General features: G+C 43.6%; 1 protein-coding gene across 1 annotated transcript in view; it reads right to left on the bottom strand.

Annotated features, from left to right (window-relative positions):
- RPP30 (ribonuclease P/MRP subunit p30) overlaps positions 1-14,258 on the bottom strand; it is a 55,244-nt gene that overhangs the window by 16,088 nt on the left and 24,898 nt on the right. Inside the window, exons 7-9 of the mRNA XM_085872064.1 lie at positions 11,730-11,846; positions 441-470; positions 288-325 (exon numbers count right to left, since the gene is read on the bottom strand). Coding sequence (XP_085728190.1) covers positions 288-325; positions 441-470; positions 11,730-11,846 — 185 coding nt within the window. The remainder of the gene's footprint in view (positions 1-287; positions 326-440; positions 471-11,729; positions 11,847-14,258) is intronic.

The raw sequence follows: 14,258 nt of genomic DNA, 5'->3' as shown, positions 1-14,258 counted from the left end.
GAACCTTGGGGGATAGAGGAGAGTCCATCTGAAATGTATTTTGAGACAGAACATGAAAGGATGCCAGACAGCAGAAACTCACAAACAGCATTTTTATGGAAATTAAATGCATAATGCGCAAGTGGGAATGCAAGAAAAGGTTTAGGAGTTACACATTTCACACAAACTATTCTCCCTTCCCCCTTATTACTGCATATCTGTACACTCGAGCCGATACCGGAACCAAGATCAAGTTCAAATGGTGAGAAAGAGAAAAGGAAGGAAGTTGAAATGATGTCAAAGGATACAGATTTGCAACATCGTATGGACTTCGCAATGTCATCGACTGAGTTGGTTGGGGTAAGGGGTAAGGAATACGAGGCATGAGCCCAACGAGTGAATCATCAATGCAAAGAAAACCACCAAAGAGCATTAAAAAGAAAGAAAGAAGAAAAACTCACATGATCTGCAGCACTGGAGATGATCATATTCTGAAAAGACAAAAATAGATCGCATGACTTTGCAAAGGCTCTTTACATATGATGTTCAGATCATCTTTAACCATTTTGAGGTTCATAACCAATGTTTTCTTTCCAAGCTTTGCTAAGAACCTCAAGCAGTGCAGAAAGTGGCCATCAAAGGTACTGCGGGTCATCCAAAGTCAAAAAGGGTTGCATGTCCAAAAGTAAACAAAGCAAAACTGCACTGGGAAGAGAACGTCTTCCAGACGTGCTATACAAGCCTGAGACAACCCAGGAGGAGCAGGAACAAAGCTAGCCTGCTGCTCTGAGTGGCTTCAAGACATATTACAGTGTGGGTCACATGTCTGCATTGTAAGGAAATGATCAATCAACTGTGTCAAAGCACATTTGTACAAGTTGGGGGGGGGGGGAAGAATAAAGAGTAAAGAGACGGAATGTAGAGAGGGAATGTGTAGCAAGAGAGAATGCAGAGAGTGTGCAGAAAGAGAGTTCAGTGAGAGTGTATGTTGAGAAAGAGAGAAGCAGAGAAAGTGTGTATAGGATTTGTGTGTGTGTGTGTGTGTGTGTGTGTGTGTGTGTGTGTGTGTGTGTGTGTGTGTGTGTGTGTGTGTGTGTGTGTGTGTGTGTGTGCGCGCGTATGTGTACAATTCTTCCCATTTATAACTCCCCCGTCTCAAAGCGTTTATAACTGTGTGTGATAGAATTGTTAGGAAAAGTTGTGTCTGAAAAAAGGAGACGTGTGTGACGATTGACATTTCTTTTGGTGAGGCTTCTCCCACTGATTTGTCTTATCTTTTGGTGGAAAATCCACTGCACTGTTTCCTCGATATGTATATGTTTCATATGTATGGACTGACTGCCTGGACGCAACTGAGGTTGTGGATCGACTGATGTAGGCAACCTACTGATGTGGATCCGTGACCAAAGTTGTGGATCCTCTACTTGGAGAGTTTTCGGGATTTATTTATTTATTTATTTTTTGCAGTACACACTGTCGAGTCTCGTATGAGAGCGAACACAGAAACACACAAGGGGAGCAGGAGACAAGAGGGGTGGGAGAGGGAAGGAAAAAAACAGTGGGGAACAGAGACGTGATGAGATCTGTGGAAGGGAGAGGGATGGGGCGGGGAACACGGGGTAAACAAGATGGACACTACAGGGACTTTCAGGTCCTTACACGACAGGGACTTTCAGGAAGGAAAGAAGGGAATTTCAAGATGGTAGGTGTGGGGGGCATTAGTAGGGAAAAAAAAGATCATCGTTTTGGATGGGGTAAGATAAGAGATTGTGGTGAACAGCTGTTTTGAAGGCCTGGAGGGAAAAGTGGGATTGAAGACAGTATGGGAGTTTGTTCCAAAGGTGGGGAAAAAAAGAGGAATGAAAGACTGAAGGTGAGCAGTGATCCTTGATTTTGGTAGATTTACCATAATGGGATTGCTGGCGGACCTTGAGCGCCCTGTGGAAATACGGGGGTGACATATCTCAGACAGAGCAGGAGGGGCGAGGCCGGAGAGGAGAAGGAAGAAGACAGAAAGACTACCGACCTGCCTGCGATGAGAGAGTGAGAGACCCAAAGACTCAGCCTCATCGCGGGAGATAAAAATAATCCTAAATGCCTTGGTTTTCACAGCGTGGAGCCGAGAAAGGTGAGAGGTGGGAGCACCAGCCCAGGGAGGAGAGCAGTACTCCATCAGGCTGCTGATGAAAGCTTTGTATGTGGTCAGGAGCTCAGGTGTGCCAAGGCAGGACTTTGCATGACGGAGGATGCCCAGTCAGCGACTGGCTTTGGAGGCCAGGTTGGAAATGTGGCTTTCCCAGGAAAGATCGTGGCAGATAGTGAGACCGAGAAGCTTGAATGAAAGGACTTCCTCAAAAGGATTGTTGAGAAAGTAGATAGGGGTGGGGGTTCTAGACAGTCCTTTCGGAGAGACATCGTGAGAGTGTGAAATTTGTCAGGGTTGAAAGACATGTTCCATGTGTTGGACTAGCATGTGATTTTATCCAGATCTGCAGAGAGTGAAGAAGCTGCTGCTTGCTGGTGTGAGGGATGACAGATGGTAGGGCAGAGGGTGAAGTCATCAGCAAAGCGATAAAGAGGCTTTTCCAGAGACTAAGAGAAATCATTGCTGAAAACCAGAAAAAGAACAGGGCCCAGAATGCTGCCTTAAGGAACTCCAGCCTGGACAGGAAGAGGGGATGAGAGAACTACATTTAGGGCCACACGTTGGCTGCGACAGGAGAGGAAATCTGTGAGCCATGAGTGAAGATGTCCTTGGATACCAAAGGAAGAGAGTTTGGTGAGCAGGGCAGGGTGCCAGACCGTATCGAAGGCACATTATATGTCTTGGGATATGGCTCTGATTTCATGTCTGACATTGAGGATCTCCATACATTGTTGGGAGAGTAGAAGAAGCATATCCAGGGTAGAATGACCTGGGCCGGGTTGCTCAAAGCATCGTTAAACCTATCATTAGCCTAACGATCCATTAACCTTTGAGCAACACTGTTAAATCCTGTCATTTGCTAAGGAATTGAATGATCGATTAAGCCTAATCGATCATTGAATTTAACGATGCTTTGAGCAACCGGGCCCTGGTCTGAATCCAAGATGATGATCAGAAATCAAGCCATTGGAGAAGAGGAAGGATTTAATATCTAAAGGACTGATGGATTCCATAACTTTGCTGAAGATTTTGAGAAGGCTGATTGGTCGGAAGTTGCAGGGATCTGTTTTTGCACCATTTTATGCAGGGTGGTAATGTTTGCTGATTTCCAAGCAGACGGCAGATGACCTTGAGCTAATGAGAGGGTGAATATAACAGAAAGAGGGTGAGCAAATGCAGCAGAGCAGTAAGCTGTGCAGCCATTTGATGTAAGGGAGGGGATAAAGGGGGAACATACACCAGAAACAGAAATTTCACTGGAAGGGCAAGTGGTAGAACACATTCCTCCGCCATGTAATACCTGATCCACGAGAACGTATCAGACCCAATAATTTTTGAAAAATCAAGCTATATTATCATTTTTGAGCCCGATCTCTCAATCTTGAAAAACAACTTTAAAAATTAAATAGTACTCGTATCCAGATCCAGATTTGGATAAACCTGTCCACCAAGTTTCATCCGAATCCGTCCACAATTTTTTGAGATATCGTGCTATATACATATATATATATATATATATATATATATATATATATATATATATATATATATATATATATATATATATATATATATATATATATATGAGTTTAGCCCAATCTATCGATGGTGAAGAATCACTTCAAAAAATTATCGGATCTGGATTCGGATCTTCACCTAAATCGAATCAATTCTTCCTTGTCACACCCAACGTGTCCACCAAGTTTCGTCCAAATCCGTCCACAACTTTTTTGAGACATCATACTACATATCATTTTTAGCTCTATCTCTCAATGGTGAAGAATCACTTTAAAAATTCTAGTCATCGGATCCGGATCCGGATCTTCACCAAAATCTAATCAGTTCGTCCTTGTCACACCCAACCTGTCCATAAAATTTCATCTAGATCAGTCAACAACTTTTTGAGATATCCTGCACACAAACAAACAAACAGACAGAGAAGGGTGAAAACATAACCTCCTTCACTTTCAGTGGCGGAGGTAACGAGGTGCCACCAGGATTTGGAGGAGGGAGAGAGGTTTGAGAGTTCAGACTTGAGATTAGAAAGATGTTGTTTTCTGGCTCTCCTGAGGGTAGATACACACTTGTTATGAGCTTTCTGGAAGGAACTGAGATTGCTTTCAGTTGGATTATCCTTCCATGAGGTGAAGGCAAGTTGGTTCAGGACAACTGCCTCGCCACAAGCTTCAGTGTACCGTGGGCAGGAGGAAGGGTAGGACAACTGCAGACGAGATGGGATAAATCTGTGCATGAGGGAGAACAAGTTTCTATGAAACAATTCACAGGATGAGTTGATGTCGGAGGAAGTAGAGATTGGAGACGAGTCGAGAAGTTTGATGGCTGCTTGAAGTCCCTGCCTGAGTGAAATGCCAGACTCGATGGCGGTGAGGTGGTTCTCTAAAAACAGCCAGAGAGATGTTTACTTTGACAAGTATGTGGTCAGATGAACCGATTGGATCGGAGGAAGAACAGCAGATATTTTCAGGGAAATTTGTCAAAATCAGATCCAGAAGAGATGGAGTTCCATTGTTTGAGATCCGGGTTGGGAAGTTGACCGATTGAGTCAATCCCAATGAATCGCAGAAGTATTTTGCTGAAGTCCCATGACAGGTGAGAGAGGTCCCCACACCGAGCCAACTGGCATGATGACAATTGAAGTCGTCACACATGAAGAAGAGAGAGTTCAGATGAGAGGATAGAAGTTGGTCCATGTTTTTGGAGAATGAGATGTAAATGGAGTCATCACTGTTCGGTGGACGATACAACACACATATGAACATGAGGTGGGAGTGGAGGGGAAGCTGTAGCCAGAGGTATTCCTGACGGTGTAGGGGGAGGGTGAGGGCAGTGCATGGAGAGTTAGGAAGAGAGTCTTTGATGAAGAAAGTAACTCTTCCACCAGGACGAGGCTCAGGTTTGTCATACTGGAAGAGGGAGTAACCAGGGAGAGATACTTGGGAGTCAGATATGTCTTGAAGAAGGAAAGTTTCTGTGGAACAGTTTATGTCTGGTTTGTCAGTGGCAACCTGTATGGAAAGATCTGTCAGGTTTGAGCGAAGGCCCTGGATGTTTGAGGTCCACACTGTTAAGGAAGAGTGAGGGGAGGAGGTTTTAGGTGCAGGAGAGGGGAAGGAGAGGGTAGGACGAGGGAGGAGGGGGGAGGTTAAGGAGAGATATTGAAAGAGTGTGGGGGATTGCAGAATAGCTTGGGGAGAGGGCTGAATGAGGAGAAGAAAAGGCTCTGTGGTGATGGGTTGAGGTACTGTGGGGAGTAATAAGAGGGGGCTGAGGGCAGTAGAAGATTGGAGGAGGTGGCATGATGAGGGGAAGACAGAGGGTGAGGGAAGGAGGCACCTTTGTGGGTGTGGTGGGGGGGGAACTTTGGAGAGGGGGATTGAGAGGGGAGAGTTAAGGGAGAAGGGTGAGTGGGGAGTTTTTGAGAAGGTGAGAGGGAAGCTTTGAGAGGGAGGGGAGACGATGAGAGCAGGCACGGCCAAGGTGCAAGAGGGCGATGAGAGAGGTGGGGAGAGGGGAAGAATGAGACTTGGTAGAGGTATGGGGAAGAAGGGAGCGGACAGGGGAAGGTACAAGATTTGAGGCGTCTGGAAGAGGGGGAGGTGTGCTGAGAGAAAGGAGCGAGCATGTTTGTGGTGATGAGTGTTCTGGTTGAGAGAGCGAGATATCTGTTCAGTTAGAATGGAGCCCACAGATGTTAGAACACCACACACTTTGGGACAACAGGGGAGGAGCTGATACTGAAGCAGAAGACAGTGAAGAGGTGCCAAGAGTGGAGGTAGGATGAGGGGCAAGATGGGAGGGGTAAGGAGAGGGGATAACAGGTGAGGGATGAGGAGGAGGTACATTTAAGTCGGTGAGGTGAATTGGCAGTAAAGTTGGAAAAAACCAGGATGAATGATGGAACACGAACATACATTGCAAACTGGGATTTAAATTTCTTAGATCCTCGTGGAGGATCTCTAAGTCTTACTGACGTTGTTCTTCATCTTCTTCTTGTGGACTTTTTTGTTTCACAGCCTACAGTTTTCATCGAAACTTCCTGAAACTTGGCAGATATTTGTAGTAGTAACATCTCCGATTTTGTAGTAGTAACATCTCCGAGCAGACAGTAACCATCTCCGATTTTGGAAATTCCTCCAAGAAAAAAAAGTTATGACATCAAAATATCTCCGCTAATGGAAATTGCCTAAAAAATTATCTCCGAAACTAGGCAAGCTTTTTGAATTCTGTTTGTGGGAATCAAAGAGGGCATCAGCAGAGATGTATTAGCGCACATATGATACATCACTATGAGGTCATATCAATTGTTATGACGTCATTCCTATTTTTTGACATTTTTTGTTTCACAACCCAGAGTTTTCATCGGATCTTCGTGAAACTTGCCATGTTTGTGCAGAAAGCCCACGCGCAGGCAGTAACCATCTCCAATTTTGGAAATTCTTCCGAGAAAAAAAGTTGACGTCATAATATCGCCGCTGATGGAAATCGCCTATACTGGTGTAGTAGATCGTAGAAAAATCGTGCAAATTATAATACAAGTATCAAATTTGGCATTTCTGTTCTGCAGGGCTTTCTGATCAAATCTACCTGATTGGCCATTTGAAAATCCAAATTTTGAAAAAAAAAAAAAACCAAACAAATTTGAAGCCCCAGCTGGCTGAAATTCTTGAAGCGCAAGTGAACATCCCAGACAGAGAACCAAGGGGAGATGCAGTCATCATTGATGGCTCAGCACTTATCAATGCCCTACCTCCACGCACTTCAAAGATATTTGATGACTATGCTAAAGAAGACATCATCCCAAAGGTGGAATCCTATGGTGCCAGGTACGAGAGGGTGAACGTCGTGTTTGATGTGTACAAGAAGTCAAGTCTGAAGTCTGAGGCAAGGTAGAAAAGGGGGCAAGGTATCAGAATAAGAGTGACAGGAACCAGTAAGACCCCAAGTAACTGGAGAAGCTTTCTTCGAGATGACAGCAACAAGACTGAGCTGTTTCACTTGCTTGCGGAAAAGATGTGTGAAGCACAGACCACAAGCAGAGTCATTGTCACAAAATGTGTGTGAAGCACAGATGTCACAAAATGTGTGTGAAGCATAGATGTCACAAAAGGAGAAGATGCCATGGATGGTAGATGTCCATTATCATTTAGGCTAATGACACGGACGTACGAGTCATAGCAATATCTGTCCTGCCATCCTTACAGGAACTAGGTCTTGAGAACATGTGGATTGCCTTTGGCCAAGGAGCCAAGGCACGATGGATTCCAGTCCATGAGGTCGTTTCTGCAATAGGGCCTGAGAAAGCTCGAGGGATCCCATACTTCCATGCGTTCACTGGATGTGACGCTGTGTCTGCCTTCCGCGGTAAAGGGAAGAAAACTGCATGGCAGACTTGGAACGTCTTTGATGATGTTTCTGAAACATTCACCAATCTCAGCCAGCATCCATCATTGATTCGTGATGTTGACTTTTTTGAAGTTTTTTTTTTTTCAAATTTTTCAAAATTTGGATTTTCAAATGGCAAAATCAGGCAGATTTGATTAGAATCCCCTGGAGAACAAATGTGCCAAATTTGATGCTTGTATCATCATTTGCACGATTCCTCTCAAAAAATTGCTGTTATCTGCCCCACTATACAATTATCTCCGAAACTAAGCAAGCCGTTTGAATTTTGTTTGCGAGAATCAAGCCGGGCATTAGCAGAGATAATTAATTTATCGCAAACCTCATACATCACAATGACGTCATATTCGTTTTTATGACATCATCATTAAGAGGACAAGGATCTTAGCTCATTTGAGCTTGTTTTAAGTCAGAGATGCGATTTAAAGACATTACGTGAGGGATGCAATAAAGGTGAATTTAGAGAATGGAGAAAAGAAACGTTGCAACAGCGGGACGTTTCAGACACGGGACGAAGGAAAGATCGAATTGTAAACAGTCTGAAGAAGAAGAAGAAGAAGAAGAAGAAGAAGAAGAAGAAGAAGAAGAAGAAGAAGAAGAGTGAATTATGATACAATATCAGGAACCACATGTGTGAAAGAGGAAGTTGAACATTTGAAGAGTCCATTTTTTAATATTTCATTTTTTTTGATAAAGATGATGTTGGGTTAGGTAAAGGAAAGTATGAAGAAACAAGAACAAGCTGAATATCATGAATGACCCAGATGTTGAATGAAAGCTGATTACCAAATGATGTCTGATAATTATCGGCTGTCCCAAGTATCAACAATATCAAAAAATAACAAGAAAGAATACCATGAATGATCGGGTGTCAAATAAAAGTCGATTACTATATGATGTTGATGATACTTGCGCAGCCGATTATCAGACTCTCTCTCTATCGAGTGCAGCCTGTGGCTGCTGGTTGCATCATTGGTTGGGATGCAGCTGTGAATATAGAGGTGAAGAATAAAGAATTGAGTGTGTGCATAGAGAGAGAGGGAGAGAGAAGGAGAGAGAAAGAGGGAGAGACAGAGAAGGCGCACAGCGACAACGTGCAGAGAATATCAAGATAGAGGGTGTAGAGATTGTGTAGAGTGAAAAATAAACCCTCAAATTCCACAAGTTCTAATAACATGAGTCTCAACCAATCACAGGTTTCAACCAATCGTGGGTAATCTGTGTTGCGATTTAGTTACTGCGGTATTTCATTTTGACCAATCGCAGTTTTTCAGCACAGACGAGTCATTGCTTGCATCCATATGTACAATTACCTCACATTACAAGCCTTTTTCTGCTTCTCGCACACCGTTAATTGAAGTAATCAGACCAGCATGCAGAATGAAGCTAAGTTTAACAGGAGCGAAAATTGCTTTGCAATACATGTCCCCAACCGGTCTCAATGAATGTTCAGGAGACAAAAATTAGTTTGCATTTAACGCACGCTCAAGCCGATACTGGAACCAAAAATGAAGAAGAAGAAACTCTCTAATGCACTGTGTTTGGATCTATTCAGCAAAATATAAGGAAAAGCATTTTTCATTTACTGATATATTTTGTTGACTAAAAACCAATAAAGCCAATATGGGATAAGAAAACTGGAGATAAAAATTAGTTTTAACACATGCTCGAGCCGATGCCGAAACCAAAATGAGGAATAACTCTAACCCACCATGGTTCGTTCGTTTCTGGGCTTTGCCTATTTCATATTTAAAAAAAATAAGCCGATGTAAATTCAAGAAGCAAAAACATGCGTCTGGCTTATGTGCATATGTAATACATCATGATTATATAACTGGTATCATTCCAATTTCACTGGGCCATGGACGAACACCAAAGCCAAAGGGTTGCCAATCCATGCTGCTTCATGCAATAATGGTGCATTATTTTATTGAAGTGGAATCAGGTCAGCTATCCAGCCAATGGATGTAAAGAGGTGGGGTGGAGTCAGGGCAGGTGACACTGACCGATGTATAATGAGTGATATTTTCTAAGCTTAAAAAGGACATAATTGTGAAAAATTGACGAAATGCCCTGAAACTCAAACAAGTTGTGAAATTTATCATAATAAATTAAGCCATGAAAAAGTTTCAGTTGAATATGTTAAAGGGTATGGAAAAAATTTCTGAAAAACCACAGGTGGGACAGGCGGACAGTCGGTCAGTTGGAGAGCAAACCAATAGTCCCCTCCGGTGAATCCGGTAGGGGACAAATAATGAATCGTCATCGAATAAAAAATGACACGTATATCCTTTAATATTCAAAAAAATCTAGTAGACACACAACAGTTAATAATGGCACCCAAACATAAGACGATGGACAAAATCAGTTGTGCCAAAAAGAAAAGAAAGGTTATGACTGTGCGAAAAAAAAATTGAGTTGTTAGATACATTTGCAAGAGGTGAAAGTGCGGTTTCACCCCTTTGAATGGACCAGTGTACGGGAGAAACCATTGCGGATTTACCCCCTTTGAGTGGACCGGTGAAGCGAGATAAACCATTAGGGATTTACCCGTATGAGAGGACTAGTGATACAGGAGAAATCATTGCAGATTTACCAACGTTTCCACGAGGCACCCGGAGCCAAATACTTCAGTACAACTATGGCAGACAATGATGCTGCAAAAAACTACCCAGCACAGCTCATGGAACTAATTGAGGCAAAGGGATTTATGCCGGAGAAGGTTTCTCACGCCAAAGAGTCGGGATTATTTTTGAAGAGGATGCCATCTCGTGCCTTCCTGTCCAAGGAGGAAAGATCTGCTCCGGGTTAAGGTGCTATCATCTTACCCTTCTTCTATGTGGAAATGCAGCAGACGACTTTGTTGTGCTTCCGATGATCCAACAGCCGTCGCAAGTTCTACATCCGCATCTTTCTATCCTCCACCCTCCCCTTTCAAAGCATTATCATTATCATCATTTTGAGCTAAGTCTTGTGTTTTCTATTTGTAACAAAGTATGTAATATGTTTACCCCCACCCACCTCGCTGTTTTGCAATAAATTTTAAAAGGTAAAACTCTTGTGTTTTTGTTTATTTTATTTCATGTATATTTCAATGTTAACATGATATATATATATATATATATATATATATATATATATATATATATATATATATATATATATGTGTGTGTGTGTGTTACATGTTTATTTAAATTGTGATGTATATTTCTGGTGCCGCCGACCTTCCTCTATATTTTCTCGAAGCCAATGAACCAAACCCCCACCCTGACCTTTTCCTTTTGGCCTTTTGTTTCCCCAATCACGGATTTAACTATTGCGGCATTTTCCAGGAACCATACCCCACGATATTTGAGGGTTTACTGTATAATAGAAAGAGTGTGTGTAGAGAGAGAGAGAGAGAGAGAGAGAGAGAGAGAGAGAGAGAGGGAGAGAGAGAGAGAGAGAGAGAGAGAGAGAGAGAGAGAGAGAGAGAGAGAGAGAGAGAGAGAGAGAGAGAGAGAGAGAGAGAGAGAGAGAGAGAGAGAGAGAGAGAGAGAGAGAGAGAGAGAGAGAGAGAGAGAGAGAGAGAGAGAGAGAGAGAGAGAGAGAGAGAGAGAGAGAGAGAGAGAGAGAGAGAGAGAGAGAGAGAGAGAGAGAGAGAGAGAGAGAGAGAGAGAGAGAGAGAGAGAGAGAGAGAGAGAGAGGAGTGAGTGTAGCAAAAATGTGTAGAGTGTGTGCAGAGATGGAGTGTAGAGACAGCGAATATTGAGTGTGTATAGATAGAGTGGGCAGAGAGAGAGGATAGAAAGTGAGAGTGTACAAAAACAGAATCTGTTGTGAAAATGTGTCGAGAAAGTATAGAGTGTGTAGAGAGAGTGTGTGGAGTGTGTGAAACCATATCATGATCAAAACGAGTACATTTTGAGTTTGGATCCGACACAGAACTCCAGGCCGATGGGATAAAGATTAAAAATAAATCATCAACTTGTCCTCCCAACTCGACAACCAAAGAGTTATCGTGCCATCCAAAAGACCTATCATGTTCCTTTAGAAATGCATCCATAGAATTCACTGTGTAGTTAAGGAGTATTCTGGTGAATTACCACTCTGATCACTGGGATGTGATTATACTCCACGTATTTGACCAGAGCTGACGTGTTCATTGTGGAAGGAAGATGCAATAGCTAACAAATACACTCACTCTGCCTTTGCATATCTGTGTGAGTGTGATGGCATTGGCGATCAAGTAGCGCCGCATGGTGGGATCACAAAGCCCAGCCGCATATGTTATTTCAAAGTAAATGCCACGCTGCACAGCCTGCACACGAGGGAAAAGGTCATTTCAAACGTTTCACAGATCAGCCAAGCTGTGACACACAACATCAAATGGGATATCGTAAAAAGATGATGATGTTGACATGGAGGACTGGTTGTTAATTACTCTCCCAATTAAGCAAGCTCAATGAGCCAGTATTGAGGCTAATTAAAACACAATGGTGGAGAAGCAATTCAGCACAACAATGCATAACTTTTTGTTTAATTTCACGAAGAATCATGGAAAAGCTTGAAAATGGTTGTTAAGTAAAACACAATGCATTCATGATAGTATGTTAACTTATTATAATGTGAAGTAGGGGCAGCAACTTGTGCCAATGAAACCCTCTCTCAAGCACGACAAGAGTATGGTGTTGGCATGATGGCCTTCTCCCATGCCAAAGCCTCCTTGTATTTTCTTCAGTAAGAGTCAATGTGTGAGAAAGTTGAGCAAACATAAAATTTACGAAGGGGCATTTACATATTACATAAACAGTGGCTTGGGGGAGTGTAACTTCAGAAAATAAAATGTATAACAGGGGAAAGGATATGGTGGAAAAGGAAAGCTTGAGGAAATGTTTTGGAGGCTTTCGAAGCAAGCATACTGGAAGAGAAGCAATCACACAGAAAGAAGAGCGATCACAGAGAACAGGAATAAGAGCATTCCCAAAACCCTTCATCACCACTGACGTGATCTGGTTTTCTTCTGGTTTCCTTCCCTCCACCATTAGTAGGGCTATTCCGATAACAGAGGTGAATCTGGACAGGTGACATGTTATAATGCTTGTGCTCTCACTGATGAGGCAGCAGCAGGCCACGGCAAGGTACATTTTGAATAAAACTTACATAATCTATCAATATATATATATACCTCCTGACTGGTGATCAGTGGGGCAGAGACAATGTGTTCGTGCAGCAGGCGACACTTGTTGCTGGGAGTGCAGCAAGTGTTTTGATGGGACTCGATTTTTTTTTTTTTTTTTTTTTTTTTTTTTTGTATACCTTGGTCGAGGCTCGTATGAGAGCTAACACACAACTCACAGCAAGGAGGCATGAGACAAGAGGGGCGGGAGTGGAAGGGACAAAACATTCGGGAACAGACACAGGTGAACTGTGGAAGGGAGAGGGATGGGGATGGGACGGGGAACATGGCGAGGGGAAGATGGACATTAAAGGGACTTTCAGGAAGGAAAGCAGGAGAATTGAAGGAAGTGGGCTTGGATGGATTATCGGGGGTAGAAAAGATCGAGGATTTGGATGGGGGAAGATAAGAGGTGGTGGTGAACAGCTGTTTTGAAAGCCTGGAGGGAAGAATGGGAAAGAATAGAGTGAGGAAGTTTATTCCAAAGGCGGGAAAAAAGAGGAATGAAAGAGTGAAGATGAGCAGTGATTCGTGATTTTAGTAGTTTTACCAGAAGGGGGTTGTTGGCGGACCTTGAGCGCCCTGTGGAAATGTGGTTGGGACAAATCACAGAGAGAGCAGGGGGGCAAGGCTGGAGAGGAGTCGGTAGAAGACAGAAAGACCACCGACCAACCTGCGGTGATTGAGTGAGAGGCCCAAAGACTCAGCTTCATTGCGGGAGATGCCAATGATCTTAAAAGCCCTGGTTTCGACAGCGTGAAGTCGAGAAAGGTGGGAGGCAGGAGCACCAGCCCAGAGGGGAGAGCAGTACTCCATCAGGCTACGGACAAAAGCTTTGTAAGTGGTCAGGAGCTCAAGAGGGCCGAGGAAGGACTTTGCACGACGGAGGATTCCCAGTCGGCGACTGGCTTTTGAGGCAAGGTTGGAAATGTGACTTTCCCAGGAAAGGTCATGGCAGATAGTGAGACCCAGAAGCTTGAAAGAAAAGACTTCTTCCAGAGGATTGTTGAGAAAGTGGATGGGGGGGTTTTGTAAACGGTCCTTTCGAAGAGACATAGTGAGAGTGTGAGATTTGTCTGGATTGAAAGACATGTTCCACGTGTTGGACCAGTTTGTGATTTTATCCAGATCTGCGGTGAGCGAAGAAGCTGCTGCTTGCCGGTCTGAGGGATGACAGATGGTACGGCAGAGGGTGGAGTCGTCGGCAAAGAGAAATAGAGGATTTTCCAGAGAGTCCGAGAGATCATTGATGAAAACCAGAAAAAGAACAGGGCCCAGAACGCTACCTTGAGGAACTCCAGCCTGCACAGGAAGAGGGCATGAAAGAACTCCATTTAGGGCCACACGTTGACTGCGACAGGAGAGGAAGTCTGCGAGCCATGAGTGGAGATGGCCTTGAATACCATGGGAAGAGAGTTTGGTGAGTAGGGCAGGGTGCCAGACTGTGTCAAAAGCACGTGATATGTCCAGGGATACGGCTCGGATTTCCTGTCTAGCATTGAGGACCTCCATCCATTGATGGGAGAGCAGTAGCAGCATATCTAGGGTAGAGTG

This window comes from Eptatretus burgeri, chromosome 1 (assembly GCF_056783735.1).
Source record: "Eptatretus burgeri isolate ZD-2024b chromosome 1, Ebu_testis_v1, whole genome shotgun sequence".
NCBI lineage: Eukaryota > Metazoa > Chordata > Myxini > Myxiniformes > Myxinidae > Eptatretus > Eptatretus burgeri.
This window is presented reverse-complemented; position numbering and strand designations above follow the sequence as displayed.